The following is a 12,286-nucleotide window of genomic DNA, read 5'->3' on the forward strand; positions in this document are numbered from 1 at the left end:
AAGGGGCGTTCCCGCGTCAGTTGGTGGTGGGGGGTGGGTAGTCCCGAGGGAGACGCTGTCGGAAGAGAGAGAGAGAGAGGGAGAGATGATGGGGTGGTTGCCTTAGGTGGGTGCACGTAGTTCTTCTTTTTGTAACTAGTGAAAGCTTAAGATCTCATTACAGGCAGTATAAAACCTTGGCCAGGCCCATCGTTGAAGGAGAGGGCCTATTAGAATATTGGAAGCCCCTTGTGTCCTGTTGCCATTTACGTCAGTTCTCTTCCGTTGGAGAGCTTTTCGACCAGGCTAAAAAAAAACAATCAGTAAATGAAACGTCCTTCTTTCTCCACTTTTTAAAAAGCACTAAAAGCCACCGATTTTCTAATCGGAGCAGAAAATGTTCTTGTTCCGCGGTCCTGATCTACTCGAGGTAAACAAAACGGAACCTTTGTTCTAGGCTGTCTTTCCTTGAGGAGTCCGGACGACTTTCAGAGTTGGACTTGCCGGCGGAGAACTGGGGCCAAAAGACGGCGGCGAATGCAAGGTGAGCGAAGGGGATCGCACTTTGCAAAGGTTAAGTCCCCGCTGAACCACAGTACCCATCATTCCCAGTCAGCATTAGTAGAATGGGTACACATTGTCTGGGAAAGACAATAATCTACTGTATTGGGAATGAGAATTAAGTGAAACTTGGTTGCACGTTAGGGATGAACTTACTACTTTTTCAAGGAAGCAGAAAGCCAAGACAACGGAGGATAGAAACAGAGCGAACTGAGTGCATTGTCCCGCTCAATGGGTTTACTGGTTTACAGCTATCTGGTCTTCCCTATCTAATGATGTTCCTTAAGAGTGAATAAATGTTGAAAAAGTTATTTTAAGCCAGCCAGGAAACTCTTCTTAAGAGTTTCTGAGAGAAGAGAAATTTCTCAAAGTTTCTCTCTCAGCCTCCATGGAAACTCTTTTGAATCAGACCCCCTAATTATAGAGTAGATAAAGGTTTTTAAAAGGCACAGCAAGACTTAGTGAATCTTAGGTGATACCCCAGAAAGTCAAGCAGAATTCAACTTGGTTAATAGTTGGATGGGGGATCAGCAGAAAATCCCAGGATTGCAGACTAGGCTGCAAAACCAAATGCATAGAAGAAGGCAGTGGCAAACTTGCATGTGGCTCTGACCATATAGTCATCAAAATTGATCTTGATTCAATAAAGTCTTTACCTAACAAACAGAAGTTTGATGAATGCTTGTTTAAATAACTGGTATTTTCCAGATTGTGTTCACATTGCTGAGTTTATGTGTGCAGTTCTAGTAAAACAGAGAGATTTTTTTTTCATTTCCTTTTGCAGTAAAGGTGTCACAAATGAAAAGACTGACTTTATTTTTTTGTTTTAAGAACATTGTATATATCATATGGTATCGGTTTTGTTTATGCAGTTTAGGTTATTGATAGTGTTACTTATGATAATACAGTTAACAAGGTATTTAAATCTTGGTATATTTGGGAAAGTAAATGGAACTAAAAATATTAAACAAATATTTTGTTTAAAAATATTTTTATTTTTTTATAACAGGTAAAGGTAACCTGCATTAATCAGAAATAGATACCGGAATCTTTGTTTGGTTAAGGGAAACTACTCATCAAAATTCGCTTATGGCTTCATTTCTCAAGATGCTGGATTGTCTCTCTTTGGTAAACAAAAACCACTGCCAAAGTAGTTTGTGTAGGACTCTTGTAGATGGTCACCACGCAAGATGGTTTAGTCGCTATCAAAGACCCGGAACATCTGTTGAGAAAATTTCACCACGGAAGGCAATTGGTAACTTTAAGAATGTAGTGGAAGAACTCAAAATGCAATATGGGCTTGTAAAGAAAGAGGTAGCTGATTTTATGAAAGAGTTTGACCAAAAACCAATGGAAGATTATTTATTGAATCAGACAAAAGTGATATGGGAATTTCGTAGTGAAGAAGATTTAAATAAATGGGTGCTCGGTTCTGACACAGCGATTGGAGGAAAAAGTGAAATTTCTCTAAAGCTAGATAAGAACAAACAGTATGCTGTCCTGTCTGGGAACCTCAATACTACTGTACCTCGTGATGGAGTGACAAAATATAGTGGATATTGTGCCATGGTATCAAAACCAGAAATGGTGAGTACAATCATATTAACATTTTAAAAAGAGGTTTATTCTTTTAGCCAAAAATGGCTTCCATTTGAAAAACTCCAAAATTCTCTTCTAAAAAGTACTATTCCCATTTTAATACTATTTTTTAAAGTGGGGAATAATAGTAAAGCTGCATTCTTAAATATATTGGCCTGTAACTCTCTATTGTTAACTCTTACTCCTCTTTGAGTGTTATTCAACAGCATAGCAGCCAAGAGATAATCTGTACCTCTAGCCTGCAGGACTGTGAAATTACCAGCATGGGATTTGGGACATTACAGGGATTGCAGGAGATGAGAGGATGGGAAAGGATAAATATAAGTATGCTTATACTCAATGAGATTTTGGCCACTTACTTGGAATTAAAGTAAAAATCTATGGATTGTGGTTTTACGTAGACTTGTAAAGTAGATCCTTGATTCACAAATAAGCAATTACAAATTGCTCCATTACCCTCAGAATATGCTCAAATTACTCCCTTGTTTAATAAAAAGTATTACTTTAACACCACTGATTTAGCTGGAGAAAACGTGCCATATTTCCTATCTAAGTGTCCTTGTATATGCTAAGACAGTGAAATACCTCTGTGAAATAATGTTTAAAATAAAATTTCACCTGTTAATAAATGCTATAACATGCATTTTGTTATATCTATATTATATCAGGCTAAAATTCTCAAAATGGCTAAATCATAATTGCATTAGATTTTATTTTTGGTCAACAAGCATTTAAAAAGCCATTGTTGATTTATCGTAATGTAGTTTGTTAGTTTTGGCTTGAACCCATTCAAACAAATTATTGTTTTTATCATTTTGTATGAACCTAGCCAAGTTCATTAATTAATTAGGTGTAATTGAATGATGTGATTTAAAATAAAGTGCAGTTGGTCACTAGGTTAAGAATTTAAATCTCAGATGAAGTTTAAAAAATTAGTTATAATTTCCCACAAGATAGATTTCTTTAGAAAAATTGCCAAACATATTATTTTTGTAATATAGAATGCGATTTGCTGTTCAGTGTTGTCAGTGATTGCTCAGAAATAAAACTGCTGCATTTAATGGAGGCTAATCATAAGTAAATTAGCTGACTTGAACAATTTTGAAAAACTAAAGAGGACTAGTAATCAACAGAGATTGCAAAGAATCCCAAGGACTTGGACAAAATCAAAAGTTTAAAAAATTTCCATAAGAAGGCAGCCCACTTTCCTATTGTTGCAAAAAACAAAAATCAAAAACCCTGCAAATATGCCCAAATAATCACCAGGATTCAGGTTTGTCTTGAGATAAATTTTGCCTTTATTATTTTTAATCTTAAGAAATAGTTCATTCAGCAGCATAATATAAACTTTGTTCCTTTTCACCAAAAAAGTGATTTTTAAACGTTTTTTCAAGCTTCTATCATATTTTTAAAGCCCACTTCACAGCTATTTTATCTATCCTTCCATTGCACTGGAGTGTGCAGATTATTTATTTGCTTTTTCATTGATAGTGGTAATAAGCAAATTGATGAGACTTGTAACATTAGACTGTCAGTTATAATCTGTTGTGAAGCCGTGGTACAGTGTAACATGTCAAACGTTGCTGTTGATCTTGTTTGAAGAAAAGATGTCTCTAGAATTTTTCTGTTTATTGCACTTACGTTGCATTCTGCTACCCTCAAGTGTCACCTTCAAGCAAAGGCATTTTGGTCTAAGTGTGTGTGGAAATTGGCAGTATAAATATAATTTTATTAGCCTGGAAATTTGGATAGTTTCTGGTATCTTGTCCAAGAATAATTGAAAAGTTTTCTCAACTACGGTGGGGTAGATACAAATGGTCTCAGTGCAATGGGGTTTTTATGTGTATGTGTGTGTGGTTGTGTTCAGTTGCTTATTACGTGATAAATTTCTGATGAGAAAGTAATGTTTGTGACAGAATCCACTTGTCATGACAGTTATGTGAAAAGGATAGAGCAGAATAATAGAAGAAAAAAACCATCTCAGCAGTGAACAAAATAATATTAAGAAAGGGAGAAGCAATATACAGCCCAAATGTTGGAGATGTGGCAATAATGATGCGACATATTTTCATATTTGGTGGAATTGTAAAAAAGTAAAGGCTTTTTGGATTATGATTTGGTGGAACATTCAAAAGATTTTTAGAAAAAAGATAAAGTTTACTCCTCAACTATTTTTACTTGGTATTTTTGTTGACTTAAATGAAAAAGAAACTATTTTGATGTTGAATTTATTAACTGCAGCAAGGTTACTAGTAGGTTTATATTGGAAGAAAGATTCTTTGCCTACTTTAGAAGAATGGATATTTAAAGTATCTAGTTTTGCAGAAATGGCAAAAATTTCTGCTTATTTAAAGGATCATACACAAGAAAGATATATTATTGTATGGGGAAGGTGGACAGATTATATTCAGAAAAAGTATGGAATTAAAAAGTTTCATTTATTTTATGAATGAATTTTAAATATTATAGAGAATTGTTTTATAGGTTATGGAGTTAAAGGTTAATTATGATATTTTTTTCTCTTTTTTTTCTTTTTTCTTAATTATTATAATTTTTTTATTATTAACCCTGTATTCTGCTCTGGGAAGTGAAGGGAGGAGGGTTGGGGGTGGGAGGGAGGGTAAGGGTTTTTTTTTTTCTACTTTAAAATTTTATTGTATTTTTATAAATGATTGTATGTTTAAAAAATAAAAAAATTCAATAAAAAAGAGTAATTAAAAAAAAAAGAAAGGGAGAAGGAAACTTTGCCAAATGTAACAATTGGTGAAATACTAAAAGTAATATTATATATTTTGGCAGCTTGCTTTTCATCGTACAAAATTACATGATTGGTCAAATTTTAATAGCCTATGTCTGCGTGTCCGTGGTGATGGTAGGCCGTGGATGTTAAACATCAATCCAAGCAAATACGACCCTACTTCAGTGAAGGATGCTTATAATTACTTCATATTCCCCCGAGGGGGGCCATATTGGGAGGAAATCGAGGTAACAATTATGACTTTTTTGATACTATTATAGAAAGTATGGATTCTGATATTTGAAAAAAATAAGCAAACAAGAATCTTTGGTTTCAAATAGTTGAAACATAAGAAAAGGATTATTTTCTTATGTGATTTTTTTCCCTCTCTAGTTTGGATTTTTTGTAAGAGTTTGAGAATGGCAAATTGCCACCTACCCATGGTAGGTAACTGGAGTTCTACTACTCCAGTTGCTATAGTACTTTTGTATTGAAAATATTTTTCTTTATTAAGAAAACTAGCATGCAATTGCCTATCCAATTATAGTCAATTGAGACAATTTACTATGCAAAAAGTAGTGAAAATCTTTGTATGTAACAAAGTGAGAATTGGTTATATCAGTAGAAACTAAAAAAAATGGGTTGAATGTTACAGATATGGGTCTCTTAAGAAATATGTGCAGTAAAATAGTCAAAAAAAGGATGTTAATGAATGTATATTGAAGAAAAATGTCAGTATTCGTAACAAGATATATGGTATGTTGTTGTTTTGTGAAAAAACAATGTATGAAAGAAAAATGAATATGTTGAAAGAAATGTTCAAATACTCACATACATTTTTTAACTGATCTGTAAATTCTTTACAACAGGTTCCATTTTCTAAGTTCTTTTTTACAAGCCACGGGAGAATCCAGGATGGCCAGTATGAAATGTGGTCAGATAGGGTAAGTGGTTTTTAAACTTGCTATTTGAAAATGCATATAAGATCTGTGATCAAAATCCTTAATCATTTATTCACTGAATTTGATTTATATCATGTCTTTTTGCTCTGGTAGGGATCAAGGTAGCTAACTAAACTAAACTAGACTAACTAAACTAAACTAACTAGAATAAAAAAGCAGTGTTAAAAATTAAGTAAAATAATATATATATGAATGATTATATTCACTATCAATTCCAGGAAGATTATCCACTTGGGAAGAAATGTATGTTTATACATTTCCTAAAAACTTTCAGGAGGGTGTATTCCACCCAATATTTTGTTTTCAGGGAATGTAATAAGCATTTTCTTCTCATCCATCTCATTGCAAAAAACACTGAAGAGTATATTATCCAGGAATAATCCATGTGGCACTCCATTTGATATTTCTCTCGAGTTTGATGAGGAACCAGTATTTGAGTAGACTTCTTGAGTCAGCAGTGCACACAATTATACCGTTCAGACCACACTTAACAAGCTTGTTAATCAACGCCATGTGGATTTTTATATATTTTCCTGAAGCCAGATATATCCGTAGCATTCCCAATTTATTAAAAAGATTTCTCAGAGAACAAGATAAGTGAGGCCAGGTTGGTTCTTGACAATTTCATCTAACTTAGTAAGTACCAAAGTGCTTACAAATAAAAGTCTTTATAAGTTTTTCTGGAATATTCCCAGGTGTCAGACGGTTCAAACTACACATCTTCAGAACTACAGATCAAATGCTAGATCAAGTGCAAAGAGAGGAGCAACCTAGAACTAAGGAGAAATTTCCTGACAATTAGAACAATTAATCAGTGGAACAACCTGCCTCCAGAAGTTGTAAATACTCCAACACTGGAAGTTTTTAAGAAGAGACTGAACAGCCATTTGTTTGAAATGGTATAGGGTTTCCTGCCTAAGCAGGAGGTTGGAATGATAGAAGATCTCAAAGGTCCCTTTCAATCATCATCATCATCATCATCATCATCATCTTTTCTTCTATTTTGTGAGGGACATTTGTATCCTGGTCATTTGGAACTTTACTAATTCTTTATAATTTGTTGAATACGATATATGTGAAACATAGTTTGTATCAGTCAGCTAGTTTCTTCAGCACCCTAATATGAAATTAAACTGGTTCTAGATCAGTGGTTCTCAATCTTTTTAATGCCGCAACCCCCAACTGGTCGTAAGTCGAGGACTACTCAACCGGTCGTAAGTTGAGGACTACTCAACTGGTGCAGCACCGTTTGCAGAATGGGACTTTTGGCAGGCTCAGCAGGGCAGAGACAGCCTGGACAATTCTATTGGCTTTTGAAAGCCAATAGAATTAGACTCTATTCAAGAGAGTCTATTCTATTGGCTTTCAAAAGCCAATAGAATAAAAGGGAGTAGCACAGCTAAGGAAAAGGGGAAAAAAATGGCGGACTGTGTTGTTTGGCGACCCCCATGAAATGGTCGCTCGACCCCAAATGGGGTCCCGACCCACAGGTTGAGAACCACTGTTCTAGATATTAAAACACATTCAAAGTGAAAAGATATTCCCCGATTGTCATATTTCTGATAATCTCAGGCTTCATTCATACCTGGTGTAACATAGGGACAGAAAATGAATTAATTTCTTCATTGTTTTCCTCCTTGAATCCCAACTCTAGTCACTGTTACTTTCTATGTAACTAGGACAGCTAGAACATTAAAAGCAAGTATGATAGTTGGATTCTTGATGTTCTCTGAACTTGGTGGTTTTCCTGAAGATATTCCATTATTAAATTAGGCTAAAATCAGTGTGGTGTGGGAAAATAAGCTCAGCAAACACTAAGAATCCATCCCTGAACTACATAATATTCTTTACTGTAACAGTTATGACAGATCTTCTATACAATGAATAAAGTGTAATTGATTATTTAAAGGTACCGTGGGGCAAAAAAGTATTTAGTCAGCCACCAATTGTGCAAGTTTTCCCACTTAAAAAGATGAGAGAGGCCTGTAATTGTCATCATAGGTAGACCTCAACTATGAGAGACAAAATGAGAAAACAAATCCAGACACACACATTGTCTGATTTGGAAAGAATTTATTTGCAAATTATGGTGGAAAATAAGTATTTGGTCATCTACAAACAAGCAAGATTTCTGGCTCTCACAGACCTGTAACTTCTTCTTTAAGAGGCTCCTCTGTCCTCCATTCATTTCCTGTATTAATGGCACTGTTTGAACTTGTTATCAGTATAAAAGACACCTGTCCACAAACTCAAGACAGTCACACTCCAAACTCCACTATGGTAAAGACCAAAGAGCTGTCGAAGGACACCAGAAACAGAATTGTAGATCTGCACCAGGCTGGGAAGACTGAATCTGCAATAGGCAAGCAGCTTGGTGTGACAAAATCAACTGTGAGAGCAATAATTAGAAAATGGAAGACATACAAGACCACTGATAATCTCCCTCGATCTGGGGCTCCACGCAAGGCTCTTACAGGCAAAAAAACAAAATCAAGTAGAGAGAGTAACAAAGAAAAATCTCACCTGGATTCACCACCGGGGCTCTTACAGCTTAGATATTCTTCACTTGCAGTTTGAAGCAGCAGGATGATCAGCCATTTTACCGGCCGATCTTCTTCTCCTTCGGCCCTCAGAGATCGCCCGGACAGCTGGAGGAGCCGCTGCTCCTCTGCAGCCGAGCTGAAGCCTCTTTGACGGAAGTCACACCTTTCAGGGCGACTTTCGACCCGCATAAGAGTCGACCGGCGGAGGGAAGGCTAGCTGCCAAGGAGACAAGTCTGTCCGTGTGACTAGAGTCGCCACGAACCGAAACCAGAAGTCAAGGTGTATAGATTTTTGACAGGGGAAAGACTGCTGAATCTGTGTACTAGAGGAGGAGGAGGAGGTTTGGAACATTTTTGAGTTCTCTGGAAATTGTGTTCTTGAATTAAATAAGTTTTGAATGTTGCTAATCAAGAACTATGTAGTTAATGTTTCATCTTTTTAATGAAAATAGTTGCAAAAACATCAATTTAGGCTTAATAGACACAACATAAATAAAGGCTGCCTGACTTTATACAATATTTTTGTGAAAATAATACAAAGTGTTTTTTCTCTTTTTTAACAGATCAGCACATTGGGACTTACTCTGGCTGATAAAGTAGATGGTCCATTCCAGCTGGATATAGACTTCATTGGATTGTTGAGTGACAAATCACATACAGAAACATTTGCCTATGAGCTCTATGAAAGAAATCCCCAGAAACAGAACAAGTAGAGGACAGTTGTTCGTATCTGTTTAAAATATTTCTGCAATTGCATAGCATTCAATAGTAATCTACAGTTGAGTAGGCGACTTATCAATGAATACAAGTTACATAAGCAATTAGTCATGGGAAAATGACAAAAATCAAAATAGTAAAGTAAGAATTCTATGATAGTACCATCTAGCATGCAGCCATTTAGCCATCACTTGCATGGTGATGATGGTGGGAAGTGAAACTAATGTGCACATGCTCCCCAGTCCCCAATTAGTAAAGAACATCTGTATAAGAAACAGAACTGAACTTATCCTACTTTTTACATGTAGTTTACATGTACTTACATTGGTCAAAAGAAAATTACTGCATTTATTTTAGCTGAAGGAGAAATGAACGTATGAATATTTAAATTTTGTACATGATTGCCATCAAGTTGTTTTTGACGCCTAGCAACCTCAGATATTCTCCATATTCTCCATGGTCTATCCCTAAGTTGCTTTAGATCTTCCAAAATTGTATCCATTGCTATTGTAAGTCTATCTGCCTTCCTGTTCATTCTCCTTATAACTTCCACTTTCCCCAGCATTAGAGCCTTTTCCAGAAAGCTAGGTTTTCACATATGTCTGAAGCAGAATAATTTAAACCTCATCATTTGTGACTCTGGTAAGAACTCAGGGATGATTTGTTTTGTGATCCATTTTTATTTTTTTGGCTATCCACATTCTCTGCAGTCTTCAACACCAAAGTTAAAAAGTGTGACTTCATGTAACCGCATCACTTTGCAACAGCAATTCCAACAGCTGCCATTGGTAACCAAATCCCACTGGTACTTGGACAAGGAGTCAAGTTGATCCAACCCATTCCTGACGTGGTTCCCTTTCCCAGCCCCAAGCCCCGTAAAGAAAGGGATTGCCTCATTTTCAATTCCCCATACCCACCTATGGCTGCCCTGCACAGTAGCACTCCTCAGTGGCAGTGGTGGCAAAAGTAAATGCCTGGAGCCTTCAGTCCCGGCCTACTGCCCCCGTTTTAGTTCCAGTGTCGTTAGACCCAAGAATTGCCACCTCAAATCCTACACTGGCCAGCCACCTTACTGCCACAGTGCGAAGCCCCAGCAACCCTATAGGCCCTGTCATACCCAGTTGACTTCCAGTATCTTTCACTACTAGTGAAGCATGCCCAGCCTTATCTAAGGCAGTGGCTCGCCACACCAGGCCTTTCCCCCAAGGCTGCTGTTCCCATTCTCCAATGATGTGTTATTTTCAGATTTCTGAGGTCTTCTGAAACATTGTGATAATGCTATACCTATCATCTCCAAATTGTACATGCTGTTCTCACAGTGCTTTAGAAAGCTTCTAAGGCCTTCATAGCTCCTTTTCTCCAAATCATTCATGCCATTCTTAAGATCATTTGGAAGCCTGGGTAGCCAAATGGGCAGAGATGTAGAGGGAGTGGAAATAGACAGATGAAGTTGAAGCGCCCCTGCAGTCTTAGTGCAGGCAGGCTTGTAAGTGCTCAAATTATGATCACGACTGCTGCATTGGCATTAACTTCAAGCATCAGACGTAAATACTATTTGTTCAAACAATCACTGAACAAATGGCTGTTACACAAGGAATACCTGTAATTTGTCTTCCTTAATTTTAGTCCTACTTTTCTCCACTATTATTACTGGAGCTTGCAGATCCTTTGCATTTTTGGCTATTACAATTGTATCAACATAGCGCAGGTTATTTATGTTTGTTCCTCAGACAAGAGTATAGCATTTCTGAAGTTGTAACTACAACCAGCACCCTTGGAATTCAAATACCAAAATCATTTATTCTGGTTAAATTAACATTTAAATAAAACACACTTTTATATTTGAGTGATAACTGAAAGCATTTTTGTAACAAAGAGGCGAGATAATTATATTTCAAAAGATTTCCACAAATGTTTGAAAAAACCTGCTATAAATTGCTATAAAGGCAATTCTTTTTCATCAAGTTTGTTGATGTCAGTTATTTTCTAATGGAAGAATTTAATGTGAGCAGGAACTTTTAGATAATGCCATTGAAGAAACTGGGTATGAGCAATCAATTAAAAGATTTAACTACTGCTTGATACATCTCTCCAGATTTCACCTTAACCTCGGTTGTATAAGTGACTTCGGCTCCTTTCCTAATGATTTGCCCCAGATGTGTACTAGAATACAAGGGATTAGAAAAAGCATTATTGAGTAAGCTACATAATCCATTATCCCAAGCGCCAGTAATGTGGATAAATTACTGTTTGAAAAGTATTATTTTATGATTATGGTACAAGAACTTAACAGGATTTAATCTACAGTGGTGCTTCTTCAATACATAAATGAATAGGGATGTTTTTTGCTAATTTGTTTATCTATTTTTTGGACTTTTGTGTAGAACATATATATTAGGTGATATTTATGCAAACATTGAAAATCCAAATAGGTTCACGTTTTAATCACCACTGTATAAGGAAAAAAGTTTAGGATAACTATGTGTATATTTTGAAATCAGTTTAGGAACCTTTTTACCAGTTTAAGAGCTGGTTTAGTAGCTAAGAAATTGATCTATTTTGAATAAGAAATAATATTTAAAATTTAAGTCATCTCGGTATATACTATCCTATTGGAGTATAGAAGATAGATTTTTATTTCTATCATAGATTTAGTTGTGGTAGCTTTTCTTTTTGACTTGCTAATTAAATTAACAATTCTACTTTAAAAAGAAAAACCTAATCATCAGAATATATGTAATGATAATATGATGTTGAAAGGGATCTTGGAGGTCATCTAGTCCAACCCCCTGCTCAGGCAGGAAACGCTATACCATTTCAGATAAATGGCTGTCCAGTCTCTTCTTAAAAACTTCCAGTGTTGGGGCATTCACCGCTTCTGGAGGCATGTTGTTCCACTGATTAATTGTTCTAACTGTCAGGAAGTTTCTCCTTAGTTCTAGGTCAGTGGTTCTCAACCTTTCTAATGCCGTGACCCCATAATACAGTTCCCCATGTTGTGACCCCCAACCACTTATACATCAGCAGGTGCCAGGGGCATGGCCAAAGAAAAGGGGGAAAAATGGCGGACAGCCTTGTTTGGCGACCCCCGTGAAATGGTCGTTCGACCCCAAATGGGGTCCCGACCCACAGGTTGAGAACCACTGTTCTAGGTTGCTTCTCTCCTTGATTAGTTTCCATCCGTTGCT

General features: G+C 36.3%; 1 protein-coding gene across 2 annotated transcripts; it reads left to right on the top strand.

Moving 5' to 3' along the window:
- Positions 1-28: 28 nt before the first annotated feature.
- On the top strand, positions 29-11,058 carry NDUFAF1 (NADH:ubiquinone oxidoreductase complex assembly factor 1). Of its 2 annotated transcripts, XM_039323904.1 has the most exons (6): positions 73-106; positions 437-523; positions 1,550-2,127; positions 4,939-5,124; positions 5,746-5,820; positions 8,945-11,058. In XM_039323904.1, the coding sequence occupies exons 3-6, from the start codon at positions 1,630-1,632 to the stop codon at positions 9,092-9,094; spliced, it is 909 nt and encodes a 302-aa protein (XP_039179838.1). In that variant the 5' UTR covers positions 73-106; positions 437-523; positions 1,550-1,629; the 3' UTR covers positions 9,095-11,058. The 2 variants fall into 2 exon arrangements, with proteins under 2 accessions (XP_039179836.1, XP_039179838.1); XM_039323902.1 differs by having other exon boundaries at positions 29-523.
- Positions 11,059-12,286: the final 1,228 nt, after the last annotated feature.

The sequence above is a fragment of the Crotalus tigris genome, unplaced genomic scaffold (genome assembly GCF_016545835.1).
Source record: "Crotalus tigris isolate CLP2741 ecotype Arizona unplaced genomic scaffold, ASM1654583v1 scf7180000024286.1529876, whole genome shotgun sequence".
NCBI lineage: Eukaryota > Metazoa > Chordata > Lepidosauria > Squamata > Viperidae > Crotalus > Crotalus tigris.